The sequence below is a fragment of the Protomyctophum bolini genome, assembly GCF_963924005.1.
Source record: "Protomyctophum bolini genome assembly, chromosome: 6".
Taxonomy (NCBI): Eukaryota; Metazoa; Chordata; class Actinopteri; order Myctophiformes; family Myctophidae; genus Protomyctophum; species Protomyctophum bolini.
Genome location: NC_137867.1, coordinates 28,530,507 through 28,545,025, shown reverse-complemented (window position 1 = coordinate 28,545,025; position 14,519 = coordinate 28,530,507). Strand labels below are relative to the sequence as shown.

The following is a 14,519-nucleotide window of genomic DNA, read 5'->3' as shown; positions in this document are numbered from 1 at the left end:
GTGTTTACAACATCTTCATTAAGGAAGTGGTGAGATAAGAGCACACACTTGTGCACATGCATGCACCCACACACACATAGTGGAGACACGCGCACGTTGTCCGCTACACAAACTCAGATACACGCAAGGACAAGCATTGAGCAGCCTACCATATCATAGATAAGGGGACAGAGAGAGAGAGGGCCGGTCGGGTAGAAAGGGAGAGCAGAGAACATAAAAACAGAAAGAGAAGAGGACGTAACAGAGATGACTGCTGGTGGACACAACCTCATCTGGACAGGAACTCAGGCTCTTTGGGAGAACACATCAAAAGGTGTGCATAGAGGATAAAGGCTTGTGAGACCTGGGATGAGAACACTTTATCGCCACAAAGAGGTTGCACCGTTTGAGAGGAACACATGTTACTTCCACTGCACAGATCCAAGGGTCGACGCCACCACTGAGCTGCCACCAGTGAACAACAAAGCTGGTGGACCTTTCGGACAGGAGATGGACTGAAATGAACTGATCAGCCAAGCTCATCATTGGATAAAGGGGTCAGAGATCAGAGTCATTGTGCACTACTGTGATATTGGTTGTTTTTAAGACAGCCCCAGTGGACACAATAGAAAAGACAGGTTGTTTTTTCCATGGCGAGCATTTGTGTCACTATACTAGGAGATATCTTAATCACCAAGACATTGTTCTTGCTTTTTACCTTCCTATTCGCCCAGGGGCCACTTTTTGTGCAGGGCAACCCAATCTCTCACACTCTCCAGAGGCATCGCCCAGCCCCGGGACTGGGCGATGGGCATGGAGGGGTGATTGACCCCTCTTTGTTGGAGCAGGGCAATGAAATGGACTTGCAGAGTCTGCTGCAGAGCCTAAAGGAGCAGTTTCTTCAGACTTTCAATTTGTCTGGTCTGGGCCCCCCTCACATACAAGTGGGGAGCACCCGTGTGGAGCCCCCAGAGTACATGATGGAGCTGTACAACCGCTTTGCCAACGACCGCACGGCCATGCCCACCGCAAACATTGTTCGAAGCTTCAAAAATGAAGGTACTCCAACTCAGGCCTCTGCTGTTATTAGAAATGTATGCACGGATCACATTTATTGTCATTAATTATTGAGGATTCAGAAAACACAAATAAAATGTAATTACAATTAGTTATTATAACCTTATATTTCCAGTGGTAACTTAAGATAATTAAATGGTCAAGTAAAATGTTAAATAGCTTAAAAGCTAAGCCCTGTCTAGGGGCTCCTTTAGTTATGTTTAATTTTGTATACATATAATAAACTAAGACTGCACATACAAAATAATACAGAACTCCACTGAACTTCCACTGTTTCTTCTCGTCCCCAGACTCATCTCCTAGCGGTGTAGGGGAGGGGGGAGTTAGGCGCCACCCACTCCTTTTCAATGTGTCTGTCCCCCACCATGAGCGGATTACAGCAGCCGAGCTCCGTCTATACACCCTGGTACAGACTGACCGAAACCTCTATGCTGGCGTTGACCGCAAAGTCACCATCTACGAGCTGGAGTCACACACTGGTGATAACAACATGACTGAAGAAGAAAGCACCGAGAGAGGAGATGGGCTGAGAAAAGGGGATAGAGGAGAAGGAGGGGAGAGGGTAGAATTGGTGGAGTTAGCTTCACGTCAGGTCTATGGAACTGACAATGGCTGGCAAGCCTTTGACCTCACAGCTGCAGTTCAGCGCTGGCGCAAATCAGAGTATGGCACCACCCATAGACTGGAGGTGCACATCGCTAGCCTAGTTACAAGTCCTGATACAGGTACAGAGGGACAGGTGATGGATAATGGAGGAGGGTCGCCCAAAGGGGACATGGAAATTGACATGAGTCCAGAGGAGAAGCATAAACCCTTGCTGATCGTCTTCTCCGATGACCAGAGTGGCGATCACCGTGATGACAAGCGTGAACTGAATGAAATGATTGACCGCGAGACTTCGGATAGCCGTGGTCTGAACGAGCTCTGGAGTGAACTGGGGAGGGATGAAGAGGAGCTTGAAGGAGTTGAGGAGCCGGATGAAGAGGCCCTCCTCCAGATGCGCTCAAACCTGATCTACGACACTGCGTCTCGCATCCGTCGCAATGCCAAGGGCAACCACTGCAAGAAGCAGTCCCTCTTCGTGGAGTTTAAAGACATTGGGTGGGACAGTTGGATCCTTGCTCCAACTGGCTACGATGCCTTCGAGTGCAGTGGCATTTGCACCTACCCACTGACCAAGCATGTGACGCCCACAAAGCACGCCATCGTTCAGACCTTGGTTAACATAAACAGCCCTCAAAAGGCAGCACGGGCATGCTGCGTGCCGACAAAGCTAGACCCTATCTCTCTCCTCTACCTGGATGACACAGGAGTGGTCACCTACAAGTATAAATTCGAAGGCATGGTGGTGGCAGAGTGTGGTTGCCGATAGTGACGGAGACCCCACACTGCTGGAGAGATGGACTGTTAATTAAGTCTTACTACTAAAGGAAAGGACTCAAAATGACCAGGACACAATTTCCTAACAATAAGCTGTGTGCGGATGAACCTTCATCTGTGACCTTGAGACGCATTTCAGCAGAGACAAAGGAGGGACAGTTTTGGGGTCCCTAGGGGTTACTGAAAGAGACAGGAGTACATATTTTGCCAATTGTGAATCTATGTAAGCTCTAAATGAATGAGTACAGTACATACATACATGTTGTATTTCAAGGCAAAAAAAAGATTTATTTTTCCTTTTACAGTTCATTTCGACGATATCAGTTCTCATCATTCAGAAAATGGAGAACCTGATGAAAATGACATGTTGTATAATTGTGATATCCAGGCTTGTCTTTGGAACCACAAACTATAAAGACACAAGAGGAATCCCGCCTAAAGTTCTCAGACATACACTGTGGTACAGTGTACGTTGTGCAGCCTGCAGGTTTAAACTGGGAACTGTTGGGTAAGTTGCAGCCCACCCTTGTCGCCGGTGCCCGTCCTCTATTTTGACACTGTTATTCTGACATCTGTCATGCTCTCTACTTATATCTGGCCTCCCACTGGATACAAACACTAATCAGCACCTCGTGCAGCCTGGCTCAGGAAAACGACCTCCCTGACTCAACAGCAACCTGACCAAACCCTAGCTCTGTGGGCCTTCCCCCAGCTTTCTGTCCTCCTTTCTGATACTTACATCGTTCCTGGCAGGGGTCGGAGAATATGGTAGGAATTATCTCTCCTAACCCTCCTTCCCACTTCAGCCCTGATCAGATGCCATGCCAGCCGCTCTCTTCCACTCCTCTTCTAGCCACAGTGATAACAAGGTGTTGGGGTTGGGAAACATGTTTGCTGCCACTCAAGGTTGAAGGACCGGACTCCTTTCCAAGCTGTTTGGTAGTTGCTGTGGGATAGGGGAGAAGGACAAGGGTGAGTGGGGGGATGTCCAAATTCCTAGGACACTGAGAATCTATATAGGCTCAACTCTGACCTAGCACCACATTGTTCTCCACAAACATATCTACAACACCTTGGCTCCGTCACCCCTCACTTATGTGTAAGAGATGAACTCTTTCAACTTTTATCGTGTTCAGGACATGGGGCCGCAATGTCTAGTACCCCGTTTTGGATTCTCAAATAAGAATCAAATATGTTATTTTGTCATAATGTTTTTGATACTTACCTCTGCTGCTCAAGTTAAATGAAATAATATTTATTTGACTAATTTATTGATTTTTACAACAAAGAGTAGATGAATATGTAATATTTGATAGCTTATGTATTGTATCGAAAATGTTTGCTCACTTTGGGGATATCTGTAGAAAAGGAGTTTCCCAAAGAATTCTCATTGATCCCAATGTTTTGAGAAACTACATACAGTACACTTTGACAACACTATTAAATATGTCATCTCATCTCAGGATGATTTTAATACTGTGGTTTTGTTTTGTATACATCTAAAGTGAAATGTCAATCTGATTTATACAAATTTTGTCAGCTTGAAAATTACAGTACATATTGATACAATTGAACCTAAAAGTGTCCGTAGTTGACAAGAATCAAGAAATTACTTTCCTACACATAGCACTCCTCACGATACACTGAAAATGTATTTACAAATAGTTTTGAAGAGTACCAATTTTAAAATGCATAACTAACATTCAGATCATTCAGTCTGACAATACAATATCAACTGATGGGTCATAGTTCACAGTTCACACATGACACACAAACAAAGACCCATGGGAAACGGATTTAGTACCACACTAATGAACGCAATGGATGGCCTTCTGCTCATACTGACAGCTTGCAGATACTGAGGATTGCAACAAAAACCCTTTTTGTGAACACAAACCCTAAACAGAAATCTGGCCTTTGTGCCCTTCAAAGGATTTCTTGTTTGCCTCTAACCCAACTGGCAACAGTAATCTTTTCATGTACCAACACACAGCTGAAGATGTAAATAAATGATGAAGACAAGATTGTGTTCAGACAAGTGTTTAGTTTACTTTGACCCGTTTCATTGTAATATTTTAGAATTGTATTTGAAAAATGTGTCCACTATGGCTTAACATAGAACATGTTTACCGATACAGCCTTAATATTCAGGATACTGACATTTTCGGATTATGCCGGATGCATAAATGCCACATACACTTTATTATAACTAAGTACACATACATAGTATTGGAATATTCCAGGCATTTTATTCTTAACCCAATTATGAACATTTAGCAACCAGGATCAATTGCGTAGAATGTTACAAAATTATCTTGAAAAATCTAGACTTAAGTCAAAATAGGTGAACCTGTGTATGTGGCAACACATTTATCTTTTTTAATACTAGTACTTCGCTGTTTGAGCACGTTCAGTTCCGCGTGAGCAAGACACATACAAGCCAGGGCACATATGAGCAGTGGTTTCCAAACGGTGTGCCGAGATGATTATCTCGGCACACCGATTATTATTATTATTATTATTATTATTATTATAATAGAGGGTATGCGTGCGACATCATCATTATACCTGGAAGTTATGCGGGACGCCTACTGAGTGGCAAAAACTACTTTCTGGCCTTGACAGCCAAACAGAAAAGTCCTATCTGATTGCATTAAACAACATTAAACTTTTTGCCACTCGTTTTGCAATATACTGTATACAACAATTTAAAAAACGTTATGAATTATCTTTTAATTTACTATACTTGTATAATATTACTTATATGCACTCATTTTCTAAGTACAAAGGCAAATTCTATACCCTACAACAATATTTTAAGTAACCACTTTCAATCTGGTGTCCATATTTTGGGAATGTCATTATGAGCAAACCATTTTTCCTATGTCCTCTGTGTGGCAGTCACAGAACATTTATGTGATTTGGTTGCTGGTACAAAATGCCTGCATGTTGAGAGGCCTTGTGTCACCCTTATCCACACATGGAGGAGGGGCACAGACAGGGAGTGAGCGTTGCTCTCCCAACAAACTGCATGCCACGGGCAGGCACAGAGGCTAATTATGCTGCTAGCTTAAATCTTATGATAAGGAGAACATGTAACACAAATTGCATGAAAACATTGCCTTTCATGGTATGCAATAATAATAATAATATTGTTGGGAACATCTCAATAGAAAAGAAATCAGGTTGTATTAATTTTTGTCTTATATTTTTCCTTATTTTTATTTTTCCATATACCATGATGTGATCTTTATATTACAATCACAAAATTACTACTGTTTTACAAGCAGTTATTACCGTAAATATGAGCTGTGAACTTCCAGTACAAACTATATTTTTATGATAAGATGGCAACACACTATATATATACATGCAGTGAGTGAACATTATGTCTCATTTCAGTTTAGACCTCCCATGCCCAATGAACATGATTATTCACATGCAATTTGTTGGCATCAACACTACTGGCAAGTGTAAAGATCTCTCTTGCGAATGCAAACAAGTCAGTCAGTGACTGACGTCTTATGTTAGAGGCCATCTAAAAATGGCTGCAGTCCACAGGGCAAGAACCTCAGCCAATTATTGACAACAAGCCAACAGTATGTGAAACTTGCTAATTGAATATTTATAGAACCCCGCCAAAAGCCTATCAATCTGGCGATTGTCATTTGTCACTGAATGGCAAGAGTGTAAGAGAAATGTTGAAATGGGATGATTATGATTGTTGGCTTATTGCAGAATGAGCTGTTGTTTCTTTTCCATTTTTATCTTGATTGAGTATGTGGTCCAAAATCCCAGTGGACAAATGCGTAATATGACTGCATAGTATAACCATTTTAATCTAGAAATGTTGCTTATTTGAATAGGTTGTGAAAAATTCTACATCAACTTAGGCCATCAACAAATTAATACACTGCACAATTGCCATGCAAACAACCTCAAATAAGTTTAAAACCTAAATCTTCTGGCAACAAATTCAATTTGAGTGGCCTGTGGGTCATTGTAAACGTGTGATTCAGTGTGTATTATCCTAAGTTGCACTTCTTGCTAATTGGACGTGGAGTCTCTAATAGGGCCTGATTGTTTCCGTTTTGGGTCACATGTTTATCAACCCATCTTTTGGCAACACCTCCACCCAGCATGCTCCCTCATCTCCCGTCCCTCCTTTCCCCTGCAACTCACTCACTTTCCAGGAAACGTTCAAGTGGTCCTCGACGTCAATTTGCTAAATGTCATCACAACTACGTTGCTGTGCTGAGCCAACATAACGCTGAAACCTCATTTGTTGTATTTACGATCTATAAGCTCACGGATGTTGCATCATGATGTGTTGTGAGCTTGTAGATCTGCTATTTTTGGAGAAAAGAACACAAGTAAAATAGAAGTGCAGAGTCTGCACTTACAGACATGTAAGTGAAGGCACCTATTTATTATAAAACAATGTGCATAAACTAAATGTATGAACATAAATTATTTATATTGAGCACTGAGAAGTGAGGTCAAATCATGTACTTTGTATTTATTCTGACTTAATAGTATGTATTTGTTATCTGATTCAAGATTTCATTTTCTATGTATCTTTTTGATGTCCCAATATTGTAATTTGGTGTCCGAGTAGTTTGATCTGCACTTTGAAATGATGCATATCATTATCTGGCACACATAGAGGTTTGTATTTGTACAATAATTGTAAGCTGCTATGAGCTGCTTATTAATGTTAATTCATATTTCTATTCCATTAATATTATCTCTAGTTGTCTGTTCTTGTCCATGCATGCACATAAAGGACTACTTGACAACTGTCTGCAGTCTGCACATGTCCTGGCATTGAACGTCAATAATCTGTTCTGTTTTTTTATTTATGTTGTTAAACTCAATGGGACTATTTCTGGTAAAATAAAGGTGAAATGATAAAAAATAAACCTTTATTTATTACTAATAATGATATTGAAAAATGTAGAAAAATGTGGGGACTAGGGTTCATTTGATAACATAACATACATTTTTAATTCAATTGTGATATTATAAACACAAATATCAAACATATGAGTATTTAATTGAGTCTGACCAGAAGCAGGGATACAACATATCACCACTGGTGATAGAAATTAATGGCCAGAGGGGGTAATCAAAAGCAAAAGCATTCCCCCATGAACACTGTCTATAAACTGTGAAACTGAAACTAGCCAAGGACCACAATGAACAGTAACAGAATATTTCCACAAGGTGGCAGCAATGCAATATACAAGTATTACAGATCCTTCTGGTTTCCATGGAATTTTCAGACCAGGTGAGTGTCACTGTCACCACATGTATGAAATGTGAAGTCCAAACAGCCCCACATGGAGGATTAAACTAATAAAATAGAAATGAACATCTTGCCTTGTTAAATGAGGTTCAGGTTGACACCTTTTTTCCACAACTTACTTTTGGCTAGTATTAATGCAGACTAATGTTTTGCTTTTGATTATGCAGCTCCATGTGGTAATTACCAAGCTCTGCTGTGGATTGAGCAGTATGAATGGCTCATGTTGTGAATTATTACACCATGAACCATTAATATTGCCCACCATGAGCCATTCATATATTGCTCAATCCACACCACAGCAGAGCTCGGTAATTGTACACTTTACAATATTAAAATGGCTTTGCTGGAACCTTTAATAATAAATAACATGTTTTGTATACCTGCATGTCATATATCCTTTCATTCATCTTCTATGAATCAAGGCTTTCTTCATAATACCCAAAAAACTAATATGCAATGAGTGGTTTTCAACCCTTTTCACAACGAGGTATATTATTTATTCAGCATTTGAGCCACAGACCGATGAGATTGTATCCACAATTCCATGCTGTGTTGTGTTACCATTAGGAGAGATAACAGGCACATTTTTCTAACATTCTCTAATTGTGTAGACTTCATGTAAATTACAATGCAGATGTTTAACAATCATTTAACTCTTTAGAGTGTAAAATATGGGTCCATTTGGTTTCATTTTACACTCTCAAGAGTTAAAGCTCTATAAGGGTCCATTTGGTTACAAACTCCATAATTTTGCTGGGGACCAACTGGAACTCCCTCAAGGACCACTGGTTGAGAACCACTCCACTAGTAGGCTAAAGCAACTAAAACTAAACCGAAATCAAACCCAAAACTGAAATGAAAACTAAAACGAATGGATGACTACTTTCACTTTTGTTATTTCTGTGTGGCTTTCAGGTACTTTTCCCACCATTGCAAAGTTGCACTGGATGTTGTTGCACAATGCTTTTCATGTGCCAAGGACATTGTGCTGTGGTTTGTGTATACAGTAAATGCCTGGACATGTTTTTTCATCACCATCTGTAATCCATTGAAAGGCTTGTTTTGTGGAGACAGACCATTTAGATAAAAGACTAGAAAGTTTAAGGAACGTTAATAGTTACGCACACAACATTTACAACCAAGGCTGTGTTGACAATAACTAGATTTTGGCATAACGCCCAAAGCCTTTTCTAAGGGGAGCTTCAGAGAAGAGTACAGCCAATATTTCCTGCACAAGGGAGTGAATTAGTTAATGGAAAAACATCTGGTTTGCATTTGGTTTTATTGAAAAATCCCAAATGAATCATTAGGCTATGAGCAAAGCAGGAGACCCCAGGCAAGTAGGCAGCATTGAACGGCGGCAATGCTGCCACTATGCACGGTGGCAGCAGTATGTACTATTAATGTCTTACCTATATTTGGGAGAAAGTGCCCCCCTTTTCTCCATGAATTTATCCAACAGGTGTTCTGTTCGGGCAATAGTTTATTAAATGAGTTTGCAACGTGCTCTCCAGCTCAACTAAAATGTGAACAGAGGTGCTGGTGCAACCATTAACAGGTTTCTGTGTCACACAGTACCTGTCACAAAGGTTCCTACTAGACAACAACAGACACCCATATACTTATTCAAAACAAACAAACACCTTCTATTTATCTATTTTCTATTTTATTCCCCCAAATTAAATAAAAAATCATTAACATGGTGAAACACATCTTGATGACCAAGATGTGTTTCACCATGTTAATGATGTTTTTCATATTGCTCTTAAGGTATATTAATGACATAGTAAAATGTGGAAAATGAGTGGAATGCCCCTTTAAGTAGTTTTCTCCAACCATGAACGTGAACACTCACACAACATCCCACCGTTATCACTACTCAGTCACACACATGCATAACACAACACTGACACCAACCCAGTCCCACACACACTGACACCAACCCACACACACTGACACAATCTCCACTCCATGCACACACATGTAACACGCCCATTCAGATATTTGTCCTAAACAGCAGCCAACACAATGGAGGGTCAGGGGAACAGCACCAGATGGGCAAATTTAATTTTGGATACAAGCATATATAGCCTAAGCCTTTATAGCAGTACTGTATTATCTGTACCTAACTTAAAGGGGTAATTCACTTTCACTAGATATTTCATATTTACTTACTTATTGAATATGAAAAATGAAATGAAAAAATACAATCAATTTAAAATAAATAAATGCACTGCACACAAATTGTGTTTTAAAGTGAAATACTGCTTTAATAAGTGATAGTTTTTCATCCATCTTTATCCGGAGTGTTTGTTATGGTCAGCCGTATTACTTTTGTATTATTGCGAACGCACTGAGCACTTACTATGAGACCTAGCAGATCATGTCTGTGTGTGTGTCTGTCTGTCTGTCTGTCTGTCCCGCTATACGTCCAAATATGGAGTGTGTTGCATCAACACAATCACTCAGCTCCATATATGGGCACAAAAGGGGCCAGGTCCACATATACAGTAACAGCGGGACAGACACACACTTACTGGTATTAAGTTACTTGTTGTTCTATTTGTTTATTTCATTATAATTTTGTGTTGGATATTTAGTAAGCTATTCCTCTCCTTTTGCTGTGACCTTGCTGTTGGTGGAGAGGTGATTCAGTGACCCTGGAACCTATCATGGTGGCAGTTGACCTGTCAGGCATACAAACTAATAATACAAGCTATTGTATTATTGTCTTTGAGTTGGGGGTATATGCTTGTGTTTCAATATTTTTTATTAAGCAGAAAAAGACATGGACAATACATGAACTTATGACACATGGGCACAACATACAACACTTAACCCATTCTGGGCGGGAACCCCCTTCTTTTTCCTTTCTCTATTAAACGGGTGTATATGCTTGATTGCCTGTTGAGTAGGTCAACTGTAGTAGTAGTCATTCATGTTCGGCACGGGGGAGTGACAGTCGACTAGTCCAGTGGTATTCAACCTTTTCATACTGGGACCCCCTACCCTGACTTGGAATGTATAGGAGTTGAGGCATTAACTTTGGTTTGACTCGGTTCCACATTATGAAAATAGCAGATCTACAAGCTCATCACAAATCTTGACATCTTTCTTAGATTATTTGACAATTTGGCCATGCACTTGTCCAGTTTTTATAGTATGTTGTTTACTTTTGATGCCGTAGTGGTCTTTTTTTTCATTCTTTTTTTCAGGTTTGATTGATTGAATAGTTTATTGAACATTAATGTAAAAAGAGCAACACAGTACAGTCAAACACTCAGTTCAAAAGAGTCCTTGCGATCTTGTTTCCATTTAGGCCCTATGCAATCAATCCATAGACTTCATAGGTATTAAAAGGTCCTAAAATAGTCACTTCACTGTCATCTGAGACCCACAGGTTGAGAACCACTGGATTAATCCACATGTGGGATCAGCCCCATCACCCCGTGAATTGGCCAATACCCCCGTAACCATGGAAACAACGGGTCGGCAGGCCGCAACTCGTCACTATAAGGATCAGTCTGAAACGGACTGCCTTCAGCGAAACAACAGCACTTTGTGAAGCGGACGCTCGATTCCTCCTTCTCGCAAACAAACAACTTCCAACCCCAACCAGTGAATGTTTGAATTAAACAAGTTAAAAGAGCCTGGCAGCTTGTCCTCTTGGTTTGATCTCCTCTCCCTCCCTCCCGCTCTCTCTCTCTCTCTCTCTCTCTCTCTCTCTCTCTCTCTCTTCTCTCCCTTTTTCCTCTCTTCCACCCTCTCTCCTTCCTCTCCTCTCGGAGTGTGATTAGCAGCAGGACACATGGTGAGCTGAGCTGGGGAAGGGAAGGGAAGAGAAGGGCGCGAGAAATCATTAATTACCGCCGCGCTGGAGCTGATGAAGTAAATGTGAGATAGTGTAACACACAGGATTTAGTGAAGTGGACGACAGCACAAGATTAATGGCAGGGCCAGGCTCGTGGGATCAGCCCCATCACCCCGTGAATTGGCCAATACCCCCGTAACCATGGAAACAACGGGTCGGCAGGCCGCAACTCGTCACTATAAGGATCAGTCTGAAACGGACTGCCTTCAGCGAAACAACAGCACTTTGTGAAGCGGACGCTCGATTCCTCCTTCTCGCAAACAAACAACTTCCAACCCCAACCAGTGAATGTTTGAATTAAACAAGTTAAAAGATCCTTTGGGAATCTTCCTTTATTTTATCTATTTAGTCTTTATCTTTATTTAGTTTGTTTTCTGTTAGTTAGCCTAACGTTTGTGCCTTTTCAAATTCAATTAATTTCTGTAAATATAATTCTGATTGTTAATAAATGTCCTTATTTATGCAAAAGCTGTTGTCCTCCTTTGATTATGTTATCATTCTTTGCCCTAGACAAAAGAGAGTTAACAATTAGAAATTCTGAATTGATTAGTAACAGTAGCCTGTACAAAAACAACTATGTTAAATCATCAATCCCTGAAATGCACATACTGTGGTGCACTGTGGTGCTCAGACAATGTGGAACATTGTTCCAAATGAAGAATAAGTGTTTTCAAAAGATTCTGTGGCGCTGTCACCCGCCTTCAATATGTGTGCCAAAGACATGATCCCAGTGTGTGAAGTAGGGGGCGTAGTTTCCCCTGTAAAGGCGGTGGTGGGCCTGGTGGTAGGGGGCACCTCCCAGGCAGGGCAACAGTCTGTGCAGGCTCCAGGGCAGGTCGTATCCACAGTGGTCCTCCACTGCTAGCCAACTGTTGATGAGGTGGAATAGCACCTCACTAAGTGGGTGGCTGCCGACCACCCAGGCGCTGCTCAGGGCCAACAACAGCAGGGATAGAAGCTCAGCAGAGCTGGCATCTTGCGCTGCAAGTGCGAATGGTATTTGGTTGTGATGGTGCACTTGGTGGATGTTCTGGTACAGCCACTGAATCCTGGTGATGGACAGAAATCCATTTTGTTTTTAACATTTACATCTTTGCATCTTGTAAAGTAAGAGTGATTGCACATTATTAGATGTGTAAAATGCAGTCAATCTATAATGCCCTATAAAGCCAAAGTGCAAAACTACGAAAATCACTGATAAAGGGGTTTAAAAGTGTTTCATCTGGTCAGCCAAACGAGATATATCACTGTATCTGTTCTTGAGGTAATTGTTCATCCCCAAAATCACGAAGGCTATTTTGAGCTTTGGGATACACAAATAAGTTGGTGTCCAAAGACTGAGTTACTGCATGCACTTTGGCTTTGTAGGGCAGTATTGGCTACTATGTTGCTATCTCCGCCAGGCCTTGAGGCAGTAAATGTTAAGATTATGATATAATTCGAAACAACACAGTGCCAAGTAACACTCCTACATAGAGGGCACCACAAATGCTACAAATGTCACTGTTTGCTGCAGAAACATGAAACACCAAAGTGCGTAAAATTGCACTGTATGCCATAGAAATGCAGCATGCTATCCGCCAATGTCCTTTGCGCACAGATGGCAGAAACCTAGCCCTGAAACATGACTGCCATGATGATTATCATGACAGTGATGAATACGATCAGAGTCATGAATCATGGCTAGCAGAAACCCAGACTTAAGTTTACACAGCCCTGCTGCCCTGGCTAGGCCCATCCATCCTTGCGGAGATATGAGTTCCTCCAAAAGAGAGGAGAGAGCACTATTCTAGTCTATATTGTAGTGCAGGCATTAATTTAGTTCATTATCCAAAGTGACTTTAATAGTATACACAGCACAATAGCCACACTAAATGGCCCACTTTCTACCCTAATTGAAATTAATTAAACACAACAGTTACAGAGAACTTGGTAGTTCTATGCCTGCCCTGAGCATCCTCACCTGTGCATGGAATAATGCCAGAAATAGAAAAGCGTGTCAAATAAAAGAAGGCAAGCGAAGACTTCCACAAACAGCTGCCAACAGGACGGTGCCAGGTCCGGCAATTTGGGACTCCGGGTGCTTTGAAAAAGAGCGGTGATGGGGAGAACAGCCTTTAGGTAATTAAAAAGTATCCTCCTAAAGCAGTCTAACCATCGCCTCATGATATGCGGTGAGTTTCTGTTATCAGAAATTCTACATAAACGTATCCGCTGGCAGACGCATCCCAGGCTATCAAGCACGAAAAAGGGAGCGCAGAGGAGAATGTGTGTGAGGAAAGCGCCGACAGCGGGAAATAAAGGTGAGGAGAGGATCTTGTCATGTCCTCGTATACGGTTCCATAGTGCTTGAAGGACGAGTCCTTCCATCTGCACTGTTCCATATCGTTCACATGCTTGATTCATAGTCCCGGACTCCGGTAGCGGTATCGCTGTCTTCTTTCTTCTTTCGTTCACCAATAGCTGGCCGTTGCCAGTTGGCAGTTGGCACCATTAACTTTGTCCCATCTGCGCGTAGGCCTACTTTCCTCACATATTTTAGATACCATTGCCACTGTGACCACGCAGTCCATTTTTTTACATTCTCGTTCATATACATAGTCTATATAGATAGTAGCCTACAAAAAAAGGTCTCGATCGTTGCAAGTGAGTGGGTGTGTTTCTAGGGGTGTGTCTGTCTCGTGTGTTACTGTTCATGCAGTTTCCTAGCCCCTCTCGGAACCCCCTGGGTCAGCCCAATCCGAACCGAACCGGGCTGACCCGTAGGGTTCCTGGTCAAGCTAAGATTTTTCAATGCGATTGTTGGGACGCGGATATACACACACTCATCGTTTAGTCCATCGGCGCGGAATTAGGACGCTTTTTATTGTGTTTGTTTACGGATGTGCGAACTATAACCCAGCT

The 14,519-nt window shown here is 41.5% G+C and overlaps 2 protein-coding genes across 2 annotated transcripts; one reads left to right on the top strand and one right to left on the bottom strand.

The window, feature by feature from the left end:
• Positions 1–629: 629 nt before the first annotated feature.
• Positions 630–3,133, top strand: bmp10 (bone morphogenetic protein 10; the record flags this gene model as incomplete). The annotated part of the gene is made up of 2 exons (XM_080765376.1): positions 630–1,038; positions 1,347–3,133. The coding sequence occupies 2 exons, from the start codon at positions 630–632 to the stop codon at positions 2,426–2,428; spliced, it is 1,491 nt and encodes a 496-aa protein (XP_080621502.1). The 3' UTR covers positions 2,429–3,133.
• Positions 3,134–9,716: 6,583 nt separating this feature from the next.
• Positions 9,717–14,294, bottom strand: ch25hl3 (cholesterol 25-hydroxylase like 3). Its single transcript, XM_080766169.1, has 2 exons — positions 13,579–14,294; positions 9,717–12,664 (listed from the first exon to the last, which is right to left on the bottom strand). Exons 1-2 carry the CDS (start codon positions 14,019–14,021, stop codon positions 12,307–12,309), a joined length of 801 nt encoding a protein of 266 aa, XP_080622295.1. The 5' UTR covers positions 14,022–14,294; the 3' UTR covers positions 9,717–12,306.
• Between the last annotated feature and the right edge of the window lie 225 nt (positions 14,295–14,519).

Bases quoted from the DNA above. Each gene is read 5' to 3' on its own strand.
- ch25hl3 (XM_080766169.1), bottom strand. From the start codon at position 14,021: ATGAATCAAGCATGTGAACGATATGGAACAGTGCAGATGGAAGGACTC. The intron at 12,665-13,578 runs GTGAGGATGCTC...GTCCATCACCAG, and splicing joins TGGCATTATTCCATGCACAG to GATTCAGTGGCTGTACCAGA.